Here is a 22,658-nt window from a genome sequence, read left to right as displayed (position 1 = left end):
AGTATGTTCTAGAGATGGATGGTGGTGATGTTTATAGAACAATGTGAATGTACTTAATGACATTAAACTGCACACTTAAAATGATTAAAATGATAAAATTGATGTTATGTATATTTTATCACAATTTTAAAATTAAAATTAAAAACTATAAACATGTAATAATATATTCTAATATCAAAAGTTGTTTTAAAAATTATGAAGTTTATTCAATAAGTAAAAAACAATAAAAAATAACAATTTAAAAATTAAATATAGAAGGCTATCTATCAAATAAATAGGGAAAAAGTTTTTAATCACTTCCTAAAAAGTAAGGGATCAGAAGTTTCAAAAAGGAGTTGTTGGGGAAGAGGTGGAGTGGAACAGAGTGACATAGGAAAAACATTTTCTTATACTATTAAAATTAAGTTGGCATTAATTCAAATTAGATTCTTATAAATTAAGACATTAATTGACATGCCTAGGGCAACCACTAAAACATAACTCAAAAATATATATAGTGAAAGAAACAACAGGGGAATTAAAATGGTATACAGAATATATCTATTTAACAGAAAGAAAAGCAAGAGTGGAGGAAATGAGGAACAAAAGAGGTGTTAAGACATAAAGAGAACAAACAACAACACGGCAGAAGTGAATTCTTCCTTATCACTAATTACATTAGATGTAAGTGGATTAAACTCTCCAATTAAAACAGAGATTGGTAGGGGGCGCCTGGGTGGCACAGTGGTTAAGCGTCTGCCTTCGGCTCAGGGAGTGATCCTGGCATTATGGGATCGAGCCCCACGTCAGGCTCCTCTGCTATGAGTCTGCTTCTTCCTCTCCCACTCCCCCTGCCCGTGTTCCCTCTCTCGCTGGCTGTCTCTATCTCTGTCAAATAAATAAATAAAATCTTAAAAAACAAAAAAAAAACAAAGATTGGTAGAACAGATTAAAAAACATAATTGAACTATATGTTGTATGGAAGTGACTCACTTTAGATTCCAAGACAAATAGATTGAAAATTAAAGAATAAAAAATATTTTGTGCAAATAACCAAAAGAGAACTGGAGTAATATACTAATACCAGCCAAAGTACACTTTAAGGGAAGTTTTTATAAGAGACAAAGGACATTATATAATGATAAAAGGGTCATTTGATAAGAATATAAAACAATTATAATTCAAAATATATATACACCTAAAATCCCAAAATATATGAATCAAAATTGATAAAATTGAAGGGAGAAATAGGCGGTTCTGAAAAAATGGTTGGAGATTTTAATATCCCACATTTAATAATTGATAACAACAGAAGATCAGCAAGTAAATGGAAAACATAAACAATACTATAAATGAACTACACTTGAAGAAGAAATAGATAATATGAATTGCCCTATAGCTATGAAAATTTTAATTATTAATTTAAAAGCTCCAAGAATATGAAATCTTCTAGATGGTTTCCCTGGAGAATTATACCAAACAGAGATGAATTAACACCAACTTCATATAATCTCTCTTAGAAAATAGAAGATGAGCAAAGACTTCTTAAATCACTTTATGAAGCCAGTGTTACCCTGAAACCAAAACTAGACAGAAACAGGACAATAAATAAAAGTGCAAACCAATATTTCTCATAAATTTAGATGCAAAAATCCTCCACCAGAATATCAACAAACAGAATCCAAAATATATGAAAAGAATCATAGTTCATGACCAGGTGAGATTCATTCAAGGTACATAACATTTGAAAAACAATCTAATGTAATCTATCATATTAGTAAGCTAAAGAAGAAAAATCATACAGTCATGTCAAGCAATGCAAAAAAAAAAAAAAAGCATTTGAGAAATCCAATACCCATTCAGGATAAATAAGCTCAGCAAGTTATGATCTATTGGTTTAATGCAGTTTCAACTATAATTAATGCAACTCCTATCAAAACCATGGAAAAGTTTTTTTTTATAAACATAGACAAGCTTATTCTAAAATTTCTGTGGAAAGGCACAGGCCCTAGAATAGTTAAAACAATCTGAACAAAGAAAAATAAAATCAGAGGAATCACTCTGCCCAATATTAAGGTTTAGTCTGTAGCTATAGTAACCAAGACAGCACGGTATTGGCAAAGGCATAGGCACATAGATCAATGGAACTGAATGGAAAACTCAGAAATAGAACAACAATGTGCCCTAATTCCTGAAAAAATTACAAAAGCAATTCAATGAAGGAAAGATAACCTTTTTAATAAATGACACTAAAGCAATTGGACATTCATAGATAAAACCATATATAATTATTGTAATTGTATATCTAAAACTCACCTAAACCTCACACCTTATACAAAAATTAACTCAAAATTGACTGTAGACCGAAATGTTAAATGTAAAATTACAACACTTTTAGGAAAAACACAAAAAAAACAGGAGATGATCTTCATGGTCTAGGGGTAGGCAAGAATTAGACTTGACACCAAAGGTATGATTCACAAAAGACTAAATTTATAAATTGGACTTCAGAGGAATTAAAAAATTTTCTCTGTGAAAGACCTTATTAAGAGGTTGAAAAGAGAAAGTACAGAGTGGGGAAAATATTTACAAACAACATGTCTGAAAAAGAACTAGTATCTAAAATATACGAAGAACTTTCAAAACATAAGAGTAGTAGTCAAACAATCCAGTTGGAAAATGGGCAAGGGGTGCCTGGGTGGCTCAGTTGGTTAAGCATCCCACTCTTGATTTAGGGTCAGGTCATGATCTCAGGATCGTGAGATCAAGCCCCAAGTCAGGCTCCATGCTGAGTGGAGCCTGCTTGGGATTCTCTCTCACCCTCTCCCTCTGCCCTTCCCCCTGCTCACATATGGGTGTGCCTGCACTCTCTCTCTCTCTAAAAAAAAAGAAAGAAAGAAAAAACATAAGAAAATGGGTACAATATATAAAAATGGGTATTTCACCAAAGAGGTTATTATATAGATAGCAATAAGCACATGAAAAGTTGTTCAACACAATTACTCATTAGGGAAATGCAAATTAAAACCAGAATGAGCTATCACTCATGCCTATCAGAATGGTAAAATAAAAAAATATTGAAAATACTAAATGCTGGCAAAGATGCAAAGAAATTGGATCATTCCCACATCACTACTAGTAATAAAAAATCGCAGAGTCACTGGAATACAGTTTGATGGTTTCTTATAAAGCATATTTTCTTATAAAGCATGCAATTACCATATGACCCAGCAATTGCACTCTTGGATACATATGTATCACAAATGAAAACTTGTAGTTCACACCAAAACCTACACACAAATATTCATAATGGTTTTATTCATAATTGCATAAAAGTGGAAACAACCCAGATGTCCTTCAGTGTGTGAACAGTTAAACAAGCTGTGGTACATGGGATATTACTGAGCAGAAAAAAGCAATGAATTATTGAGACACGTACCAACCTGGATGAATCTCCAGAGAATTATTCTAAATGAAAAAGGCAATCCAAAAGCTATGATTCCATTTATATAACATATTTAAAATGACATTTTAAAGATTTTATTTACTTATTTATTTTACAGAGAGAGAGAAAGAGTGAGCAGGGGGGAGGAGCAGAGGGAGAGGGACAAGCAGACTCGGTACTGAGCATGAGCCCGAAGCAGGGCTCGATCCCAGGACCCTGACATCATGACCTGAGCTGAAATCAAGAGTTGGACACTTAACTGACTGAGTCATCCAGGTGCCCTGAAATGACAACATTTTAGAAATGGAGAACACGTTAGTGGTCACCAGGGGTTAAGAACAAGACCAGAGGGGAAGAAGGGGGAGAAGTGTGCAGGAGATGGGTGTCGTTATAAGAGGAAAACACAAGGGATCCTTGTAGGAATAAAATTCTTTAGCATCGTTACCATGGTGGTGAATACACAAACCTACACATGGGATAAGATTGCGTGGACCCAAATGCACACACACACATGCACAGAGAAATGAGTGCAAGAGGAGAAATCCGAATAGAATCAGTCAACTGTATTAATGTCGATACCCTGGTTGTGATAAGATACTACAGTTTTGCAAAATGTTACGACTGGGGGAAACCAGTTAAAGGATATTATGAGATCTCGCTGCATTATTTCTTACAACTGCATGTGAATCTATAATTATCTCGATAAAAATGCCAACTAAAAAATAAAACTGGATAACATCATACTAAATTCTGAATCCTGGCCAGAGGCTGAACTCCTTTAAATAGGCAGCTGGGAGCCATAGAAGCTGGTTAAGTATGGATGGCCAGTGAGGGCTGTAGATCGAAAGAATCCATGTAATGATAGTGAGTATGATGAATTGAAGGAGAAATTACACACTATAATCAGGGATCAAGTGAGAGGGGATATTGAAGCCGATATTGAACCCGAGGAAATGTAGACTAGATCTGTGTCTTTGGTCACTTCAGTCACCACATTTCCAATACCCCTTCACTTTGCCCAAGTTCGCTTGTAAGTTACACAGTAGGTGGAAATCTGCTCCTAAAACAAAGGCATTCCCGTTATTTCACTATGTTGAACTAATTCTTTCAAGCCATATTTTTAACACTTTGATAAAACAAAGGAATGATTTTACTCCCTGGCTTCAGTAATTTTATAATTTTATAAATATAAGTGAAATAAGTTTTCTAATCACTGTGATAATGGCATGTTTTTAAAAATAATTTTAAGGTGTTTGAAGATTTGAAAAAATACCTTAGACTTGTGGTCTTAATTAATTTTAATGTAATGTTTAGAAAATTTTGATTAAATAAGTTTGTAATCAACGTTTAAATGCCTGAGGAAATTTAATTCGTTAATTTTTAATGTTTTGATTTCTTAGTCTTATAAGCAGCATTTAAATGTTCAGAGAAGTATTATTTAATTCATTTATGCACTTATATAATTGTGTATGAAGTAAACTACAAGAGGAGTGAAGCTTTTCACGCACGCAAGAGTACGGTCATCCAACTGCAGAGCCAGGATCGGAGTCCGCCTGCCTCCAGGACACGAGGCTGCACTCTGTCTTTACAGCCTTTCGGAGCTGAATGTTCCCAGATCTGGAAGGAGGAATGGATCTTACCTTATGGGGTTGTCCATCCTGGACACTGTGAGGAACGCCGCCAGGTTCGCTGTGTAGGAGGAGCACACGATGAGGGTGAAAAGCCACCAGCTGCCCATCACGATGCGCATGGCCATGGAGTTCACTGAGGATTCACCACCTACAGGAGGCCAGCAAAATGGATTGGCCCTGGGTGTCTACTCTCACTTGCATCCCCACAGAAATGCTCCAGCTCCACCCTGGGGCCTGGCTCAGGGAACCGCCATTGGGGTTGAGCTGGGGAGCAGGGAAGTGAGCTGCTGGCTAGTTATGGGGGACTGTGACAATCCTGGGGAAGAATCCAAAGACCACCAATCTTGGAAAGGGGTGGAGGACCACCAAATACGAAAAATCCAGGATTGGCCTTTTAGTGATGTGATGTTTGTCAAAACACCAAGGGTAGAGTTCTGAATATCAAAATCTTCCAGTTAGAAGATTCTAGCTCACTGAGTTGCATACTTCCAGGGCTGCAACATGATGTAAGATCCTTTTCCAATTTCAAATTCATAGAGAGTCGTCTCAGGAATTCTGTAAATATAGAATTACCTCCTACCTGGAGGGTTCCCTAGCTTTCTTTTAAACCTCAGAAATGAGATCTCGCTTTTATTAATATTCAGCCCTCACTGGATGACTTTTTTCCTAGGATTTTCAGAAATCATTGCCTGTGACTTGCAGTCAGTAGCTGCCCCGTGGAGGCCAATTATTTCTCCTTGGTCCCTCAGGTGGTAGCAGAAGAAAGCGTTTCACTGACACTTCTTATATAACCTTGCAAACAGGCGATACATGTTTTGCCATGGTGCAAACAAGGCCAACACTCACATTAGGAACTTTGCAATTTGTTGCTTGGGTCAAAACTGCAAGATCCTGTAACTTACCAAGTGCTCTCCAGACTTCACAGAGAAAGGAGACTTTGTATCTCAACACTGGGTGGAGGACTGCTCAGAGGATTGCAAAACAATTGTGATTTTTTTTTCCTATTAAGACTTCAAATTTAAGCAAGATTCAGTTTCATCTGACAACCCCATGTGCATAACAATCAACCTGATGTGGGAGGGGAGAAAAGTGCAAAGCAGAACTCCAAAGTTAATTTTATCTAAAGCGGAGAATCAGGCTTTGAAGTTGAGTTCCTTGTCACTTCATTTAATTTCTATCTGATATTACTCAGAGAAATTGGGTGCAGCCTGATATTAGTACCGTCCTAGAGATTAAATAAAATTGCATTTAAAATGACTTCTCCAAAACGCATCTAAGAACTCTGTCAATGGGCAAGTTCTTCCCGGCCCTCGGGGCTATCCCGCAACATCAGGAAACCAGGAACGTACCTTGCTGTACGAAGGCTCCGTAAACTATCCAGATGGCGCTGTGCAAGGTGGCCGAAGCGGATGGTCGGGGCTGGGCAGCACTCTGAGCCCTCACGGCCTGGATCCGGTTCAACACAAATATCAGCACGCCCACCACCGGGATGGCCGCTGCAATGCAGGCCCACACGGCAAAATCAAACGGAGCAAAAAGAGAGAAGATGCTGATTTTCTCCTCGGGCTTCTTGATTAGGATCCCCACCGAATAGTCCATGTACCGCTTGCTAAAGTCCACGACGCTCTCCCTCTCCGGAGTGATTGTGATGGCGGAGATGGCCAGGTCTGCCCTCTGAAAGGCAAAACCAACTCATCAGACAGCAGTTCTCGCTTCCTGCTGGGTCCCACCCTGGGGCAAGGCCTGCCCTCTACCCTTTGGGTTATTCCTTCCAGAGGAAATGCATTCAAGACAGGACAGCCTGTGACCTTGAATACCGTAAAAAAAAAAAAAAAAAAAAAAAATTCAACACTAAGTTGTCTGTTTGAATTGTAGTTTTTCTTCACTTTCTTGTTGTCCTCACAAACTTTCACCATCTTCTTTCTTTTGCTGGTTATTTCCCTCTACCCCGTCCCTGCCCCCAACCAAGAAGTCCTTTCTATCTTCTTCTAGGCTTATTTGTATCCTTCCTATACTTCCATCAAGCTTCTCCAAACTTCCATTAGCCCACATGGATGCTTTTCCTGAGATACTTCAGAAGTTATAAACAGTCCCTGGTTGTTTTATATGCAGACTCTATGCCAGAGAGTCATATCCTCCAAGAAAAATGGGATTATCTACTTTTCTTGATCTTCCACGGCCCTTAATTCATGGCCTCTCAACATATGGGTTGATTCTTCATATAGTAAAGCCATGTTGGGAGGGGACCTTCTGGACATGCTATACTTTGACCCCAAAAGTACCTTGCAAGATTTTTCTTTCCAAGATGGGCTTAATTTTAAAAATAGACAAAGAATCCATTAAGATGGAACTAGACTGTGAGATTAAAGCTGCCAAGACTGGTGGAGGTTAGGATAATTAGGACTGGATGCATGACGGAGGCCAATAATGGGCCACCAGTCCCTTCAACCACAAGGGCACCAAAATATACCATGATCATCCTGATCTTGGCTCTTGGACTTCTATGCAGGAGGCATCATCGGAACTAAGTTTATTTTAGGGGCGCCTGGGTGGCTCAGGCAGTAAGCAGCTGACTCTTGGTTTCAGCTCAGGTCATGATCTCGTAGTTGTGGGATCAAGCCCCAAGTCAGGATCTGCTCTCAACAAGGGGTCTGCTTCAGATTCTCTCTCCCTCTCACTGTCTCTCTCTCTCTCAAATGAATAAATAAAATCTTTAAAAATATAAATTAAATTGGGAAAACATACATAAGAAGACTTTATCAGAAAATTTTTTTTGAGATTTAATATGTGGGCTAGAGAGGCAGATATAAGGATGTTCTAAACTATGAAATAAAAAATAATAATAATAAACTGTGAAATCCAACAACATATCTAGAGTAAAAAGAAAAAATGTTGGAGGTAATGATGGTGAAGCTCTCCTCTTAGACTTGTCACATTTGTATGTCCGGTTCTTGCCTCTCTTTGCAAAAACTCAAGATCCAGGGATTTGTTTTTAAGGATATGGAGCATTCGGAGCCTACGTAAGGACTAAGAAGAGATCTAGCGGAGCCGCGCAGGTTTACAGCATAGGAAGACGGGAAAGTAATTTATGAAGCCAGGTCCAGAAGAAGCACAAGGGATCGACTTACGACACGGGTAGAGGGGTGACCTGTAACACGGGGGAAAACACTCCCACCTCTGAACCTGGAGTACGAGCAGGTGTCTGCAGATGTGAATTTCATAGGTAGTTGAAGTAGTATTTCAAGCCCACAAATCTCCATTTCTTTGCCTAATATAGGAGTACTTTTTTTTTTTTAATTTAGGAGAGAAGACTTCTAGGTTGCTTAAAGAGAAAGACAAACTTTTGAAACAGTCTCTAAGGGATATAGCCAAGGGGTCCAACAAAGGACAAGTTAAGGAACTTGGGCTGTCCCGAAGGCCTAGCTGAGGTTCGAGGCCACACATTGTTCATCTATCCATATGGACAAATGTGTGATTTTCTTCTCTAATTGTATGCAGCAACTTGGATGTCAGAGTCAGAGGGTAGATAATATATTCAAGTCAGGGTTTCAGTACATAAGAAACCAAGAACAAAGACAGTCACAAAAGATAAAGGGAACAGGATTATCTGGTCAAGAACTGAGGGCACACCAGGCAGGAAAGTATACAGTATTACAGGGGCTCAAAAATCTTAAAGAAAGATGAACCTCAAATACATGTGCTAAGTGGAAAGGACCATGTATGGTATGACTCCATTTACATTAAATGTTCACAAAAGCAAATCTATGGAGATAGAAAATAGATCAAAGGTTGCCTAGGGCTGGGGTTGGAAATGGGATTAACTATAAATAAGTGTGAGGGAATCTCACTGGGTTGATGGAATTATTCTAAAACTAGATTATGATGATGGTTGCATAACTCAGTAGCTTTCTTAAAAATCATTGAATTGTATATCCAAAATGGGTGAATTTTATACATAAATTAGTACTGCAAGAAAATTGTTTTTTTAAAAAAGCGTAGGAGAAATGGGAGAGACGGTGTCTACCTTAATGGGTTTAGAAAGCAAAGGACTTGTGTTTTAGGAGCAAAGGTTCAAAAGAGTCAGAAGGACAATAGGTCATAGTCATGGAGTGGGACAGGGATGGTAACACATAAGATGTTGACAAAATGCATGGGGACAGGCACTGATGTGGGGCACAAACCAAGGTCACTGGAGGTGAGACGGTCAAAACATCGGGAGCCCAGTGTTGGCCTAGGAACGTCTGCAACGTCAAAGTTGGTGGCAGCAGCAACACTAGAGAGGGAGGGGTTGAGCAGATGCCACCATCATAAATGACTGTCAGGAAATGACCCAGAGGTCAGGGGATGTCAGGGGTGAGGATGGGGACACAGTGAACTGGCCTCATACCATGAGTCTCAATGAGGACCCAGGTTCTATAGGAGAGAGGAAGAGTAATTATTTGAAATTAATCTGAGGAGCTGGGGAATGTCGTATCACTTACACAGAACAATGCAGACACACGCACACACTCATGCACACACACGCACTTGTATATACACACCCCACCTGTGGGCCATGAGGAAGAAAAGAATAAGCACTCACGCATACCTCCCATGAGAACTAAGTTCCTATTTCAGCCCAAACGTGGGGGTGGGTTACAGAAAGGGTGCATGACAGAGCAGGCTCAATGGACAGACTCGAAAGGAATGGCAGCAGTGGGCATGGAAAGAAAACAGAGTGCCAGGGAATGAGAAAGTAAAAGAATAGAAGTGGATATGGTGGGGAGGAGTGGGTTGAAGAAAAGAGAGCTCTAGTGAATGTAGAGTGGTAACCTGTGATCTGTTTAGCTAGTTCCAAGGTTCTAACTGCCTAATGGGCCAAATACAAATATCACCCCAGAGGCAGACTAGGGTGTCCCTCCTCATGGTCCTGCTTTTGGACCTACCTTGCTGAGGAGCTCCCCGATCATCCCGTTCCAGGAGGTGTTATGGAGCTGGTGACCATACCTGCCGTCGGGGGCCTGGTAAATCTCATATTTGAAGCCCAGAGCCTTGGCCAATGCATCCAGGACATCTATGGAGAACCCTTTGTAGCGCTTGGGCTGTCCAAGGATGTTCTCAGCCACCATCACGAAAGGCTCTTCCTGGGGACAACAGAACAGATGTTCTTCAGTTAAATAACAGGTTTTTCCAGGGTGTTTTTGGAGAGACCAATCTGATGAATCACAGCTTTAGAATGCTTGCAAACATGGGCATGTATTTATCCAATTTAGGACTGGAGTCTGAACATCTCTGCCCTTTTTTAAAGCAGTTTATGGACACTCAGAGCACAGTCGAGTGGAAGATCCCTCCAACCAGCATACTGAGGGAGGAATGGAGATTTACTTGTCCTGTGTGATGTTATCCCAGCCTCTGCTCAGAACCCCATGGCCAGAATGACATGATTTCTTTTCATTCCTTTATTTGTGACATTCAGGATTCTGTCCTTAGGAAATGCTGTAATTCTTCAGGATCCACATAAGAAATGTGGTTACTTCTCACCAGGATAAAGAACGACAATAAAACCTCTATGATATTAGGTTGAGAGAAGACAGTATTACATCTATCAGATTGTACTAGAAAATGGATTCTGATTCATGGGAGAAGGTCACACCATAAGTCAAAAGACAGGACAGAATTAAACCCCACAGTTTCCGAGCCCAAAGCCACATTCACACATTTTGTGCTGTGTCATGTGCGCTCCCGTAGGGCATGTGGTTCTCCGGAAAACACCTCAGCCTTCCTCACCACAATCCTATGAAACTGAACAAGGAGGGACTTTTGGCAAACATCCCCAGAGAATATTCCTCATTAGTTTAACCGGGGGTGTGGGGGGTTATGGTATAATTCTTATTCTGTGATGTCCATACAAGGAATACAGGAACACTGCTGCCAAAGGCTTCTAGAGCCAAGGAGATGTGACAGAGGGGCCATCTGAACCACGTCTGACCAGTTAATAAGAGGTAAATCGAAAATGTCTCCTACAGCCCTGAAAAGGTGAAGGAAGAAATTGATAGGAAGATGCTTCTAAGGTCTCTTAAACATGTAAAAGTCCATGATTCCAGGACAACCGTGCAGAAAAATTGCAACAAAGGGTCTTTGTTAGGAAGTTTGTATCACATGGGGCCATCAGTGGGATTGGGTGCTGGAAGAGTGTCCTCCTCCAAGCATCTTTCTGGGGACTCTGGCTCTCAGCCAAGCTCTCCTGAGACCATCAGTAGGTCAAGCTACTGTTTACATCCAGGAACAAGTAGAGCTATGCCTACGTGGAAGCTCAGCAGTGGCTCTAGATTAGCGGTCTTTCTCTAGAGTAGCCCAGCCGCCTCCTGTGAAAGACCCTGGGGCAGAATCTCCAGCCCTACTCTTCCTTCATAGTTTGCAAAACTATTTGCCAGAAAGGCCTTATGAACACTCAAGACACTACTCGAGATCCCCTTCTCTCCAAACCCAGCATTAAGCTGAACAGAGAGAAGCCTCTGACTCAAAAGCCTGAATGGTGAAACTCCCCAACATGCCCGTGATCCTACCAAGACAGTCACCACTTTGAGAATCAGTCCTTGGAGGCGGCTGCCCATGGGCCTCTCTTGCAGGCTGCCATTCAGGCCTTTCTCTGAGTCCCACGTCGCCAGCTGTGAAGGAAAAAGGGAGTGTGAGGGACAGAACGGGCACCTGTATGCACCTCAGGAACTTGCCTCTCAAACTGGGATCCTGAGTCAGGCAGCTGGAGGACAGCAGTCCCCTCAGTGTCCCAGAGACTCAGAGCCATCTTAAAACCTTAGAAAGAATAAAGGTGTGACAGAAAGTTCCACTTCCCCCATCAGCTCCTCTGGAACTTGAGGACTTGCCACATCTTTAAAATAAAACCAATTGGTAAGAACTTGTTTCTAGAATGACCATTGTCTAATTTTATTCTGTCCACCCACTGAGGTCATGTCACCGTGTCTCCCACAAAGTATCTTCTTTCTGTAATTACTCCTTCGACTTGCCTAGGCCAGAGGGCCTTTGAAATCAGCCACTGCTGCCATCAAGGCAGGATGAGGCTCAGCAGGGACGCGGGTAACGAAGACCCCCATGTGCGGCTTTCTTGCACCCTGATTGATGCCTACTGCAAGTGGGGTCAAGAGCTCGCTGCCTGTCTTCGCGGTAGGGCAAATGTCACGATTTCCCTTGCTCTGCAGGTACAGGCCAAGACTACACGTGCTCTGGATCTGCCACAACCTCCTGAGCCTACAGAGTCTCTCCCATAGCCTGATGCATCGCTGACGGGCCCCCTGAGGGGGTTCCAGAGCCCCTGTACCGGCTCAGAAACGACAGGAGACACAGATGTTCTCCAGACTGCTTCCCGTCTCTGCCTCCCTGCAGGGCCCGGGAACCACGATGAAATCTTTCTCTGACCAATGATTCTCAATCATTAATTGGTGAAATGTAAAAAAATATATAAACAAATATATATATTTATATGTATATGTATATATATATGTACACACACACACACACACACACACACAGATACCAGCCCCCATCTCAACTTAATCAGGATCTCAGCACACAGGCATGAGGAATTGTAATGCTTCCGCAGTGGTCCTCATTGAGAAACCCTGTTCTTCTAGGTCACTGCATATTAGATTCTCTTAAGAAGGCTTTTAAAGCATATTGAAGGCTGGGCCTCACCCCCAGAGATTTGAATTTAATTGGTCTGTAGTGGGCTAGATATGAATGTTTCAGCTCCCCAGGTGATTCTAATGCACAGCCAGGGTTGTAAACCTCTGCTATAGATTAAAGCGGGGGGTCCTCAAACTATAACATGCACACAAATTATCCAGGGATTTTATATACACTTGCTGCTTCTGGGGCCTGTGATTATTCCTGTCTAACAAGCTCCCAGGTGATCCTGCTGCTGACGATCCATGACCACCATTTAAGCAGCAAGGCATTAAAGAAGTAGACCACTGCGGGCAGCATCTACTTTTCATCGGACGAAACCCACAAGTCCCCTAGTTGGGCTGCGCAGAACTATCCCTCTGGGGAGAAATGTCACCAGGTGCCCTAAAGAAGTCACCAATAGCGCTACCTAAGGACACGCCTACTCTCCCAGCATGTCCCTTAGCCTTGATATCTACAGCGGGCTCTGCACTCCGAGCTTTGACTATGAGGCCACAGTGGCAGAATCTGAGGGACCATGCCACCTGGAAGATACTAGAACCCTGAGGCCTAAAGCAGGAATGTCAGAATGAGATACATGGTTGTAGAAGCAGTTTGAAAGGAACTTAGAAACTCCGGCTATCACTTTGGACACAATACCAACTAAGACCCACTCCACCCTAAGTCATAGATGTCTGGCAGCGATGAATGAATCATTGAGTCAACAGCATGGCCATGTGCTCTGAGGAGCTCCTCACAGCCACCACCCATTAATTTGAGGGGCACTGCAGTAAAGGGCAGTTAAAATCTACCCAAAGTCCTCTTCAAGGACATCAAAGATGCCACACTCTGGGAACTGACACAGTGAGAACGAAAGCTCATGGCTCTTTCTCCCTTGGGTCTTGGAAACAGCACTGGGACCCAGGATCAAGTCCTTCATCTAGATTAAAATACTGGTCAAAGGGAAGAGACAAACCCAGACAAAAAGAGGCAAGGTGTTAATTCCCTACATTCTTTGGACCCTCTGACACAGACCAGGGGACTCATGATGTGTATTTGGGCTGCCTGCGTCTTATCCCCATAACTGGTTAGCCCAGGCACTGGAGCTGCTTAACCGTGATGGGTAATGTGTTGCACCTCCTGGGTGGGGTTGTGTTAAGAAGGTCCCTGGACCACCTCGATGACAGACAAAGACATAATGAAGGTGATCTCGTCCTCACGATGACATGGCAGTTCCAGGTACCAGATATCCTGCCTTGCAGCAGGACTTGAATTCCTAACACATGCTGCCAAACCTCCGTGGCACAGGTGAAGGGCCACCTCCACTCTGTGCTAGCACGTGCATAAGCAAGCACCCAGATGGGGCTCTGCGTGGCCTTGATCAAACCAACTTTACCTGTCTGTCTACTGGGATTGTAATCAGTTTTGAGAATGGAGAATGGAGGCAAAAGAAAGCAGTTGGGATGAAGCCCTGTCCTTCTAGAGTTTTAAGCTCAGCTACGAGAAGGGCCCTGCCTCTCAATGTCCGGCCACACAACCTTCTTCTTCTAGCTCATTGCCTGGCTCAAGGCAGCAGCCCCCTGCCCCAGAGTATTGCAACAGCCTCCCCATTGATCTCATTACCCCCAACCTCTCTCTTACAGCCTCCTCCATTGTGCTGATTTGCACCTTTGTAATAAATAAACTCAAACATGAACTGTGTTAATGAAAATTTTCGAATGACTTCTCATTTCCTACAAAATAAATCCTAACACTCTGAAGCTTGGCCTAAAAGAAAGTCCTGCTTTATTGAGATCCAAGCCTGACAATCAGCTTCACTTAAGTTTGTGTAGGCCCAGTCCGCTCCAACCCCCCAGACCCTCCCCTTCCTCATGCACCTCACACGGCATGCTTCCTTCAGTTCCTTCGGCCTGTAATACCGTCCCTCTTTGGTTGGGTCTGGTACACTTTTACTCCTATTTTTTAAAAAATAATCTTTCACTTTAGAATAGTTTTAGATTTACAGAAAAGTTGTAGATATTGTGCAGAGTCTGTCCACGTAGTCTACATCCAGTTTTCCCCACTTAAGATGTTACATTAGTATAACACATTCCCTACAGCTAATGCAATGTTATTAGCCCAATCTCCACCATCGATACAGAGCTGCAGTAGAAATAATCTCCATTGTCTTCCATGCTGCACCTAAGTCTGTGACCCTGCTGTGTGTGCTACTTGGGTTTGTCACCTTGTCCCCTGAGATCAAAACCCTGTCTTCATAAACTGTAGAATTCCAGGCTCTTGGACTAGACCTTGCGTTGCTTATTCCCATCTCAGGGTTTACAACCTTGCTTTGAAAGCCATGTTCTCCTCTTGAAGATCAACTTTACTATACCTGGTAAAGATCGGGGGAAGAAGAGAGGAACTCAGAGGTGTGAAAATAGTATAAGTTCGGTAGTCGACTGACCTGTATTCTAGTTGTGTTTCCACCACTTACCTGGGTGACCTCAGACAGCACGTTTGACTGCGGTGCTTAAAATTCTGAATAAATTTGACTCCATTGAGATTCCGTTTTCTTATCTAAAAAGTAAAATAAGAATACCTTCCCTGCCTACCAAATATTTGGGGGCTATTCAAAAGAAAAAAATCACTTTGAAATAATCTGCTATAAAGTAATAATGACAAAGTAAAGTATCGGGATATAAACCTTTATGTGCAATAAAAGCTTAATTATGGTTTTTTAAAAGGGTGGTGGTAAACATGGGAGGAGCTTTGTTAGAATGTAATTATGTGAATATATCCAGGTGGTGGAATGATGAATAATCATTGCAACTCCTTGACACTGTTCTCTTTTCAACAGGTTTTTCACTACTTTCACAGGAAGGAAAATAAGCTTTTGATCAAAATAACGAGCACAGGTGACAAAATCCTGTCACACGCATTTGTACGACTGAGGACTGAATAGAGGGGAGCAATCAGAGTTAAATTATCTATTGGTGTGTCAAGACCAGTCTGAGAGTGAGAACCCAATAAATCAGTCCTCTGACTGCCAGGAGCTGTGGCCAAGGTGTCCCCATCTCCTAGAAGAGGCAATTGCAGGTTCATTCAACATGGCGTCTCCCATTCTATGACCTCTCCAAGACAGTGTGGGGCCTAGTGAGCCTGCTGGGTTTGGAGACAGGGAAGCGGCCACTGCTGAGGCCCAGCTCCACGAAGACAGACAACCTTTCTCCACTAAGAAAGAAGGACAGCAATCCTAAGGCAAAGCCATTTATATCAAAGTACAAGTACATGAGAGGGGGGAAAAATTCCTCCAAGCCTGTAATTACTCCTATTTTTTTTTGTCTGAAAGTATTGAGGACTTAAAGGTTTTTATTTTTGTGTGTTTTTGTTTTTTAATACAGACCTCTCTCCCTGGCCTTCAGGGCATCCTGTACTCTAGCAGAGAAAGAAAAAATACTTCAAAGTGAAACCAAAATTCTGCCTTCAAACACATCAAAGTGCAACCATGTTCCAGGAACCAGGATCCTTGAGTTGGGCAGGGAAGTTTATTATTCCCTCACATCAGCCTCCAGCCGACCGCCCCAGGCTGAGTGAATCCCCCCATTTCCACAAAGCCTTGTGTTCTTGCCCAAATCTTAAGACCAGAGCAGTAACCCTTCATTTCTGAGTGAGGCCATCCCTCTGAACACCTGATATATAAGACCAGAACACAGAAAAAGCACAGTCTAAACAGACTCCAATGGACTTCTCTCTTCTTTTCTTCTTTCTTTCTCTTTCTTTCTTTCTTTCTTTCTTTCTTTCTTTCTTTCTTTCTTTCTTTCTTTCTTTCCTTTTTTTTTTTTTAATAAAATAAAGCCTTTAAATAGATTCCCAAACTTGCAGCCGACCCAGACTAGGAGAGACTGTATTCAGCTTCCCTCTTGAGGGTGCCTGCTTCTCCTGGTTCAGAATGCCAGGGGAAAAGTTTCAGTCAATGAAAGCCAAATGAGGCTGATAGGCTTGATAAATGGGAAGCCAGAAAAACCTTTCCCCCATACAAGTCCTGACACTTAGTCATACAGCTGCAGACCATTTCATTTGTACATCAGGGTGTCTATTCTGACTTCCCCTTATATTTTGTAGACAGAATTTTGTTTATGGGATCGATGAATTTTATGGCCACAGACACCCGCTTTTGACAGCTGACCTGTCAAGATCAGTGCCTGAAGAACGAATTTCCAGCACTGTTAAACAAAACAAGAACTGCTGCGATTTGATAAGACGGCTATGGTTCTCATTCATCCAGGAGGTCTGCTCTACCCAGACCGGAAGCATGCATGGAGCCAGAGGGTACAGCACAATCATCCCATGAAAGGAGATATATGGTTTCAAAATCTGATTATGACAAACAACTGTTCAAGAGATCAGCCAATTGGAGAATAAATTTCATAAACCAGTGGTCTCGGGAAAATATATTTCCTGAGTCAATCGGGGTGTTCTTCATGTTAGCATTTGAGTTGTGAGATGTGGGGATTTGGGACTTTGTGGCCCTGTCTTTAATAAATGCAGGGGATTAACCATAAATGGGACAGGTCACCTTTGGAAGAATGGGCTTTGTGGTCTATAATCTAGTTACAGAGGCTCTTACGATGTCATCTCTTTTCATGGGGAGAGGGGAAGAGAAGAGAGGCAATCCAATTGCTGTACAGCCCACAGACAGAATATGACCAGTTTCATATACAGAGCCTCGCCAATTCCTGGGGAGGAAGTGAGGAAATGAAAGGTAGGTTTGTTTAACCCCAAATCTCATATTTAACTATATCCACCAAGATAACAGATCAATAACCTATAGTCACATTTCACAACTAAGTGACCAACCACTTCAGTGATAAGCTTATTTCAAGAGAGCATTGAAGGCAGGAAGTGAAGTTTTTTTTTTTTTTTAAAGATTTTATTTATTTATTTGACAGAGATAGAGACAGCCAGCGAGAGAGGGAACACAAGTAGGGGGAGTAGGAGAGGAAGAAGCAGGCTCACAGCAGAGGAGCCTGATGTGGGACTCGATCCCATAACGCCGGGATCACGCCCTGAGCCGAAGGCAGACGCCTAACCGCTGTGCCACCCAGGCGCCCCAGGAAGTGAAGTTTTTATGACCATGTCTGTCATACCTCACAGCCATTGCTGGAGTCCAATTGAGCCATACCCTCATTGACCAGTGACCGCATTCAGCGGAGCGCACAAGCCTTGGCTGGGATATGGGCTCCAGCAGTGAAAGCCACAGTGGGTTTATCATCATGGCAGTGCATGGACTTTTCTAAAACAATAATCCCTCTATCAGCTTTTGTTTCATTGTCCACTTTTATTGGAGAATAGATGGGTTTAGGGTCTGTTTCAAAGGACCACAGTCCTGGGTGGGTTTGGAGTCAAGGGGACACCCACATCTTGAATCAGCTTGAGTTGAGGCATTCAGCCAGCACTGGTATCAGATAATCAATTGCACATTTTAAGCTTTGGCTAAATGCAGGGACATGTTTAGACACAAAAGAGCATCTTGGAAACAGAATGTAAGAATCTGAACATAGAATATTATTTGTAGCCAGGATTTCTAAAGTAAGATCTAATTTAAAAGTTCATTTTGGGAATTCCACTGTATCAGGGCCACTAAGGTATGGGCCTTGTAGAGTATGAACCACAGAAGATGACCATCAGGTCAGATGTACCCACTGGACCACTCTTGAAGCTCCTGATGTATATTAACAAGAGAAGAGGAGACCCACGTGGGAATGAGAGACTCACAGGGGAGAAATGAAAGTCTCAGCCCAGGACTATGTGTGCAGGGAATTGTGGTTTGGTAAAAGCTGTACTCTCTTAAAATAAGCCCCAGCAAAACTTGTGTTAAATGTCCGAGGGCAGAGCCATGAGAAACTGAAGGTTTCTTATGGCCAGAGAGCTATCACAAATGGGGGCTTCATGAAAAACCCTTAGCAAGGATAGGAGAAAGATATCCCCCCCAATGGTGCTGGCGAGGAGGCCCAGAAAAACAAGCAGAAGTGCCATCGACATTGGCAACCAGGTCATTCATGACGGAGACCATGAACACGCCCCAGTGCTAGCCTCCACTGTCTGAAAGTACAGGCACACAGGACTCCCTGGGCCCATAAAGGGATAGAAGGACTGGCCAACTCCAATGGTGCCGGCGATGGAGTCTTTCTGTCACATGAACAGTAAGGATAGAGGCAGTTCCTCTCTGCCTAAGATGTAGAAAGCAGCAAGACAAAGTTTCTTTCATTGTAGCAAACAAGAAGTCAGATAATCTGACTATAAACTATGTTTTTAAAAATTTAGCTTCTAAGAGAGCTGTGGTCACACAACCATCTAGTAAACTCGCGAATTTCAAAAGATGAGAAGCCCCTCCAAGGACAGATAGGACACAAGAAATGTTCCATCTTTGATAGAGTGTGGAAGAAAAGAAGTCGTAGTTATAACAATGGATAAGAAGAAGAAAAGACCAAAATTTTATCAGCTTTTTAAAAGCCAAGTGATAATGAGTTTCCCTGGGAGCCCGGACACAAGGGAGGTCATACCTCCTCATCAGCGATTTCCTCCGAGCCTCCAGGGGGTGGAGTGGGAGAAAAAAAAACAGAACAGAGGAACAGAACAATCAAAAGTTATAGGATAATATCAGATATCGGTATATCTATTATAGGACTTGTATCTGCTATACCTGAATCAATCTTATAACCCAATTATAAGAAGAAATTGTAATTTTTAAAAATGGAAAAAGGACTTATTTTTCCAAGAAATATGTAAAAGGATAATATGAACATGAAACTATACAGCTCAACATCATAAGTCATCAGTGAAGTGCAAAATAAGACCACAAGGACATGCTACGAAACCTCACTAGAGTGGCTAAAATCAAAGACTGACATTACCAAGTGTTGGTAAGGCTCTGGAAAGCAAAAGGTGCAGCCACACTTTGGCTGCAAGACAGTTTGGCAACTTCCTCTCAAGTTAAACCCACACTGACACTACCACCCAGCAATTCCACTCCCAGTCACTTCCCTAAGGGAAATATAAAGTATGTCCATACAAAGGTCGGTGTGTGGGTCTTCCTAGAGGCTTTATCCATCATACCCCCAAAATGGAAACACTGCAAATGTTGATCACGGTGGTCAGTGACTGGGTAGACAAAATGTGGCATACTTATACCATGCACTACTGCTCAGCAATAAAAAGCAACACGCTCCTGGCCCGTGCAGCAGCACGGATGACGCTCCCACGCGTCACACCATGTGAACGAAGCCAGCCACCAGGGATTTTATGATCCCATTGCCATGACTTTCTTGAAAAGGCAATATTATTGGTCCTGAAAATAGATCCGTGGTTGCCTGGGGCCAGGAATGGGAGCAAGGCGTTGAACACAAAGAGGAAGAAGGGCCATGTGGGGGTAACGGAAGTCGTCATATTTTGAATGTAGTGGTGATTATACTACTGTATGCATTTGTCAGAGCTGATCGAACAGTGTGCACCTCAAGTGGGTGAGCTTACTGCACGTACCTGCCTCCAAACAGACCCGACCGACTTGTTTTATACGAACACATGTACACACGCAGGCCCATGCACACATTGCTAGGGACTTGGAAAGGGATGAAGCCATGTGCTGGAGAGGCGAAGTCTCTCATTATGGCTCTAATCTCTCAAGTGAACCACCTATGACCTGCCAGCAAGGGTGATGACTTTTAAAGCAAGGATGGTGATAGGATACTATGACTGATGTTGGTACACTTGTGTCATCATTCTTGAACTAGCTGAAGCTAAATAGGTATCAAGCGGCCAAGAAATTACCTATCAATCTAGAAGAACTGACTGTATCTTTAGAAAGGTTTAGGAAGAACAGAAGTGCAGTTTTACCTTCAAACAGTTTCTTAGCGCGGGGGGAAAATAGATGTCCTACCATTATATGTAGTATGATTCACCTTTTTAATGCTTATTTCTTTTTGTGAGATGGTACACGTGCACACCTAAGACAAAAGGTAGGTTTCAGTGGCTATTTCTGGCCTTAGATAGAGCAATGGGATTGTGGGAATGTTCATCTCTTGCACTATACTCTCCTGAAATGTTTGAAATGTTTTACAGAGAGGACGCATTGCTTTTATAATTGGAAGAAAAACAATAAGGCTACTTTGCTTTTGAAACAGCCCTGCAATCTAGCTTGTAACTGTAAGGTTGATTTTGTATCTCTAATTGTTTTAGATGTACTGGTTTTGTCTCTCTAAATAAATGGCACATTCTAGCAAAGGCAGTCTCTGCAGTGAGACAAGCCAGGCTGGAATTCTGTTTCTTCTCCTCGGGTGCTGGACACTTCTGGCAAGTGACTTGAATTGGTCATATTCTATCTCTGGCCTCAAATGTCCTCATCTGTTATTAGTTATGAACAGGCATTAGTTATTGTCATTGACAGTACCTTCTTTGCTCTCAGGTCTCTATTAGGCAGCTTAAGAAATTCTTGCCCATTAGAATTGACTAGAATCAATGGCACTATACACACTATCTACACTATACATCAGTCTGAAGGCTGACAAGATACCTGCCAACAGCCAGCACCAGGAGACCTTGCATTGTAAAAGCTAGTGTCTCTCACCATACTCTCTATAAACTTTTGGCTCTTTCCTCTCCTTACAACACTCTCCTCTTTCTTTGTTCTCTGACTCCTAATTACCCTTTAAGGATCCCTCCTTGCACCCTACACTAAGAGTAAGTGTCTCCCTTGCTGGTAGAAACGATTTTCATGATACATTAAATTCAATGCATATCTATTCACAAATATACTATAAATCTTGTATGGCAGAGATGATCTGTTCTTCATTTCGACTCACCCAAAATTTTATTAGAAAAACTAACAAAATTGACCATGCCCTTCCTCATCAACTGGCTGGAACTGGATGCTTTTCTCAAACTCAAGCTTCTAGGTAGGTCCCGTATCTGAAGCCCTGCAAAAGGCTTTCTTAATTAGCACTGATTTATTTATGGTGGTTGAAGTGCCTGGGCTGGATTTTCTCTTTTTCATGGTTTTGTTTTGCAAACTTACTTTAAGACTTTGAGTCATGAAAAAAGTGTTAGTGAAATGAATGATTCAGAAGACATTTTTTAAAACCCACCTTTTATGTCTTTACCTCTAGACCCTCGTTACACAATGTGTGGTCCGTGCCCGGTCACCTGAGAACTTGTTTAAATCCAAGAATCTTGGCCCCACCGCATGTCTACTGAGTCAGTGTCTGCATTTTGACAAGAATCTCAGGTCACGCATAGGCACCGTAAAGTTTGAAAAACACAGTATCTAGATCATGCCATCATTATTTCTTACCTGGAATCTTCATAAGCTGCTTTACCTAGCTCACAACTCCTCCCTGATCTGTGTGAAACCCCACATAGCAGCCAGTTTCCTTTTCTTTTCTTCTTTTAATGAAAAGTGTTTTATTTCATTCTCCTTAAAATTCTCAAGTGGTTCCCTGTTAAACTCATATTAAAAGCATGTATCATTTTCATGGCCTAGAAGAGTCGCTGAGACCTGGCCCACGCCTGTCCTTCAACCTCATCTCAGGCCACGAGGCCCACTTTGCTCACTGTACCCCACAGATGCTGACCACCTTTTAATTACTCTCTCAAGCCAACATCTTTCCTGCTTTAGGAACTCTGTGGACACCCTTCGCTTCCCTGATAACTCTTATCTCCATCCTTCACATTCCATGGTTGGCTCTTTCCCATCTGGCAGGTCTCACCCACTCTGTTATCCTCTTGATAAAGCCTCCCAAATCACTCTTCCTAAATTCTCAAGTGTTCAATTCTCTTTGTTATTTTCTTTAGAGCTCTCAAATGCTGTAATTTCTGAAATCACCCTTCATAATAGAATGATGTTTGTTTTGCCTGTTTTTGCTCAGCATCATATATTAAACACCTGACACAATTTCTGGCATATTGAGGGC

At 42.0% G+C, this 22,658-nt stretch overlaps 1 protein-coding gene across 1 annotated transcript in view; it reads right to left on the bottom strand.

Annotated features, from left to right (window-relative positions):
- Positions 1–22,658, bottom strand: part of GRID1 (glutamate ionotropic receptor delta type subunit 1) — a 684,166-nt gene that overhangs the window by 100,100 nt on the left and 561,408 nt on the right. The window contains exons 9-12 of the mRNA XM_026504591.4: positions 11,601–11,702; positions 9,981–10,178; positions 6,405–6,729; positions 5,065–5,203 (exon numbers count right to left, since the gene is read on the bottom strand). Coding sequence (XP_026360376.2) covers positions 5,065–5,203; positions 6,405–6,729; positions 9,981–10,178; positions 11,601–11,702 — 764 coding nt within the window. The remainder of the gene's footprint in view (positions 1–5,064; positions 5,204–6,404; positions 6,730–9,980; positions 10,179–11,600; positions 11,703–22,658) is intronic.

This window comes from Ursus arctos, unplaced genomic scaffold, assembly GCF_023065955.2.
Source record: "Ursus arctos isolate Adak ecotype North America unplaced genomic scaffold, UrsArc2.0 scaffold_7, whole genome shotgun sequence".
NCBI lineage: Eukaryota > Metazoa > Chordata > Mammalia > Carnivora > Ursidae > Ursus > Ursus arctos.
The sequence above is the reverse complement of the archived record's forward strand: the minus strand, read 5'-3'. Positions and strand labels throughout refer to the sequence as shown.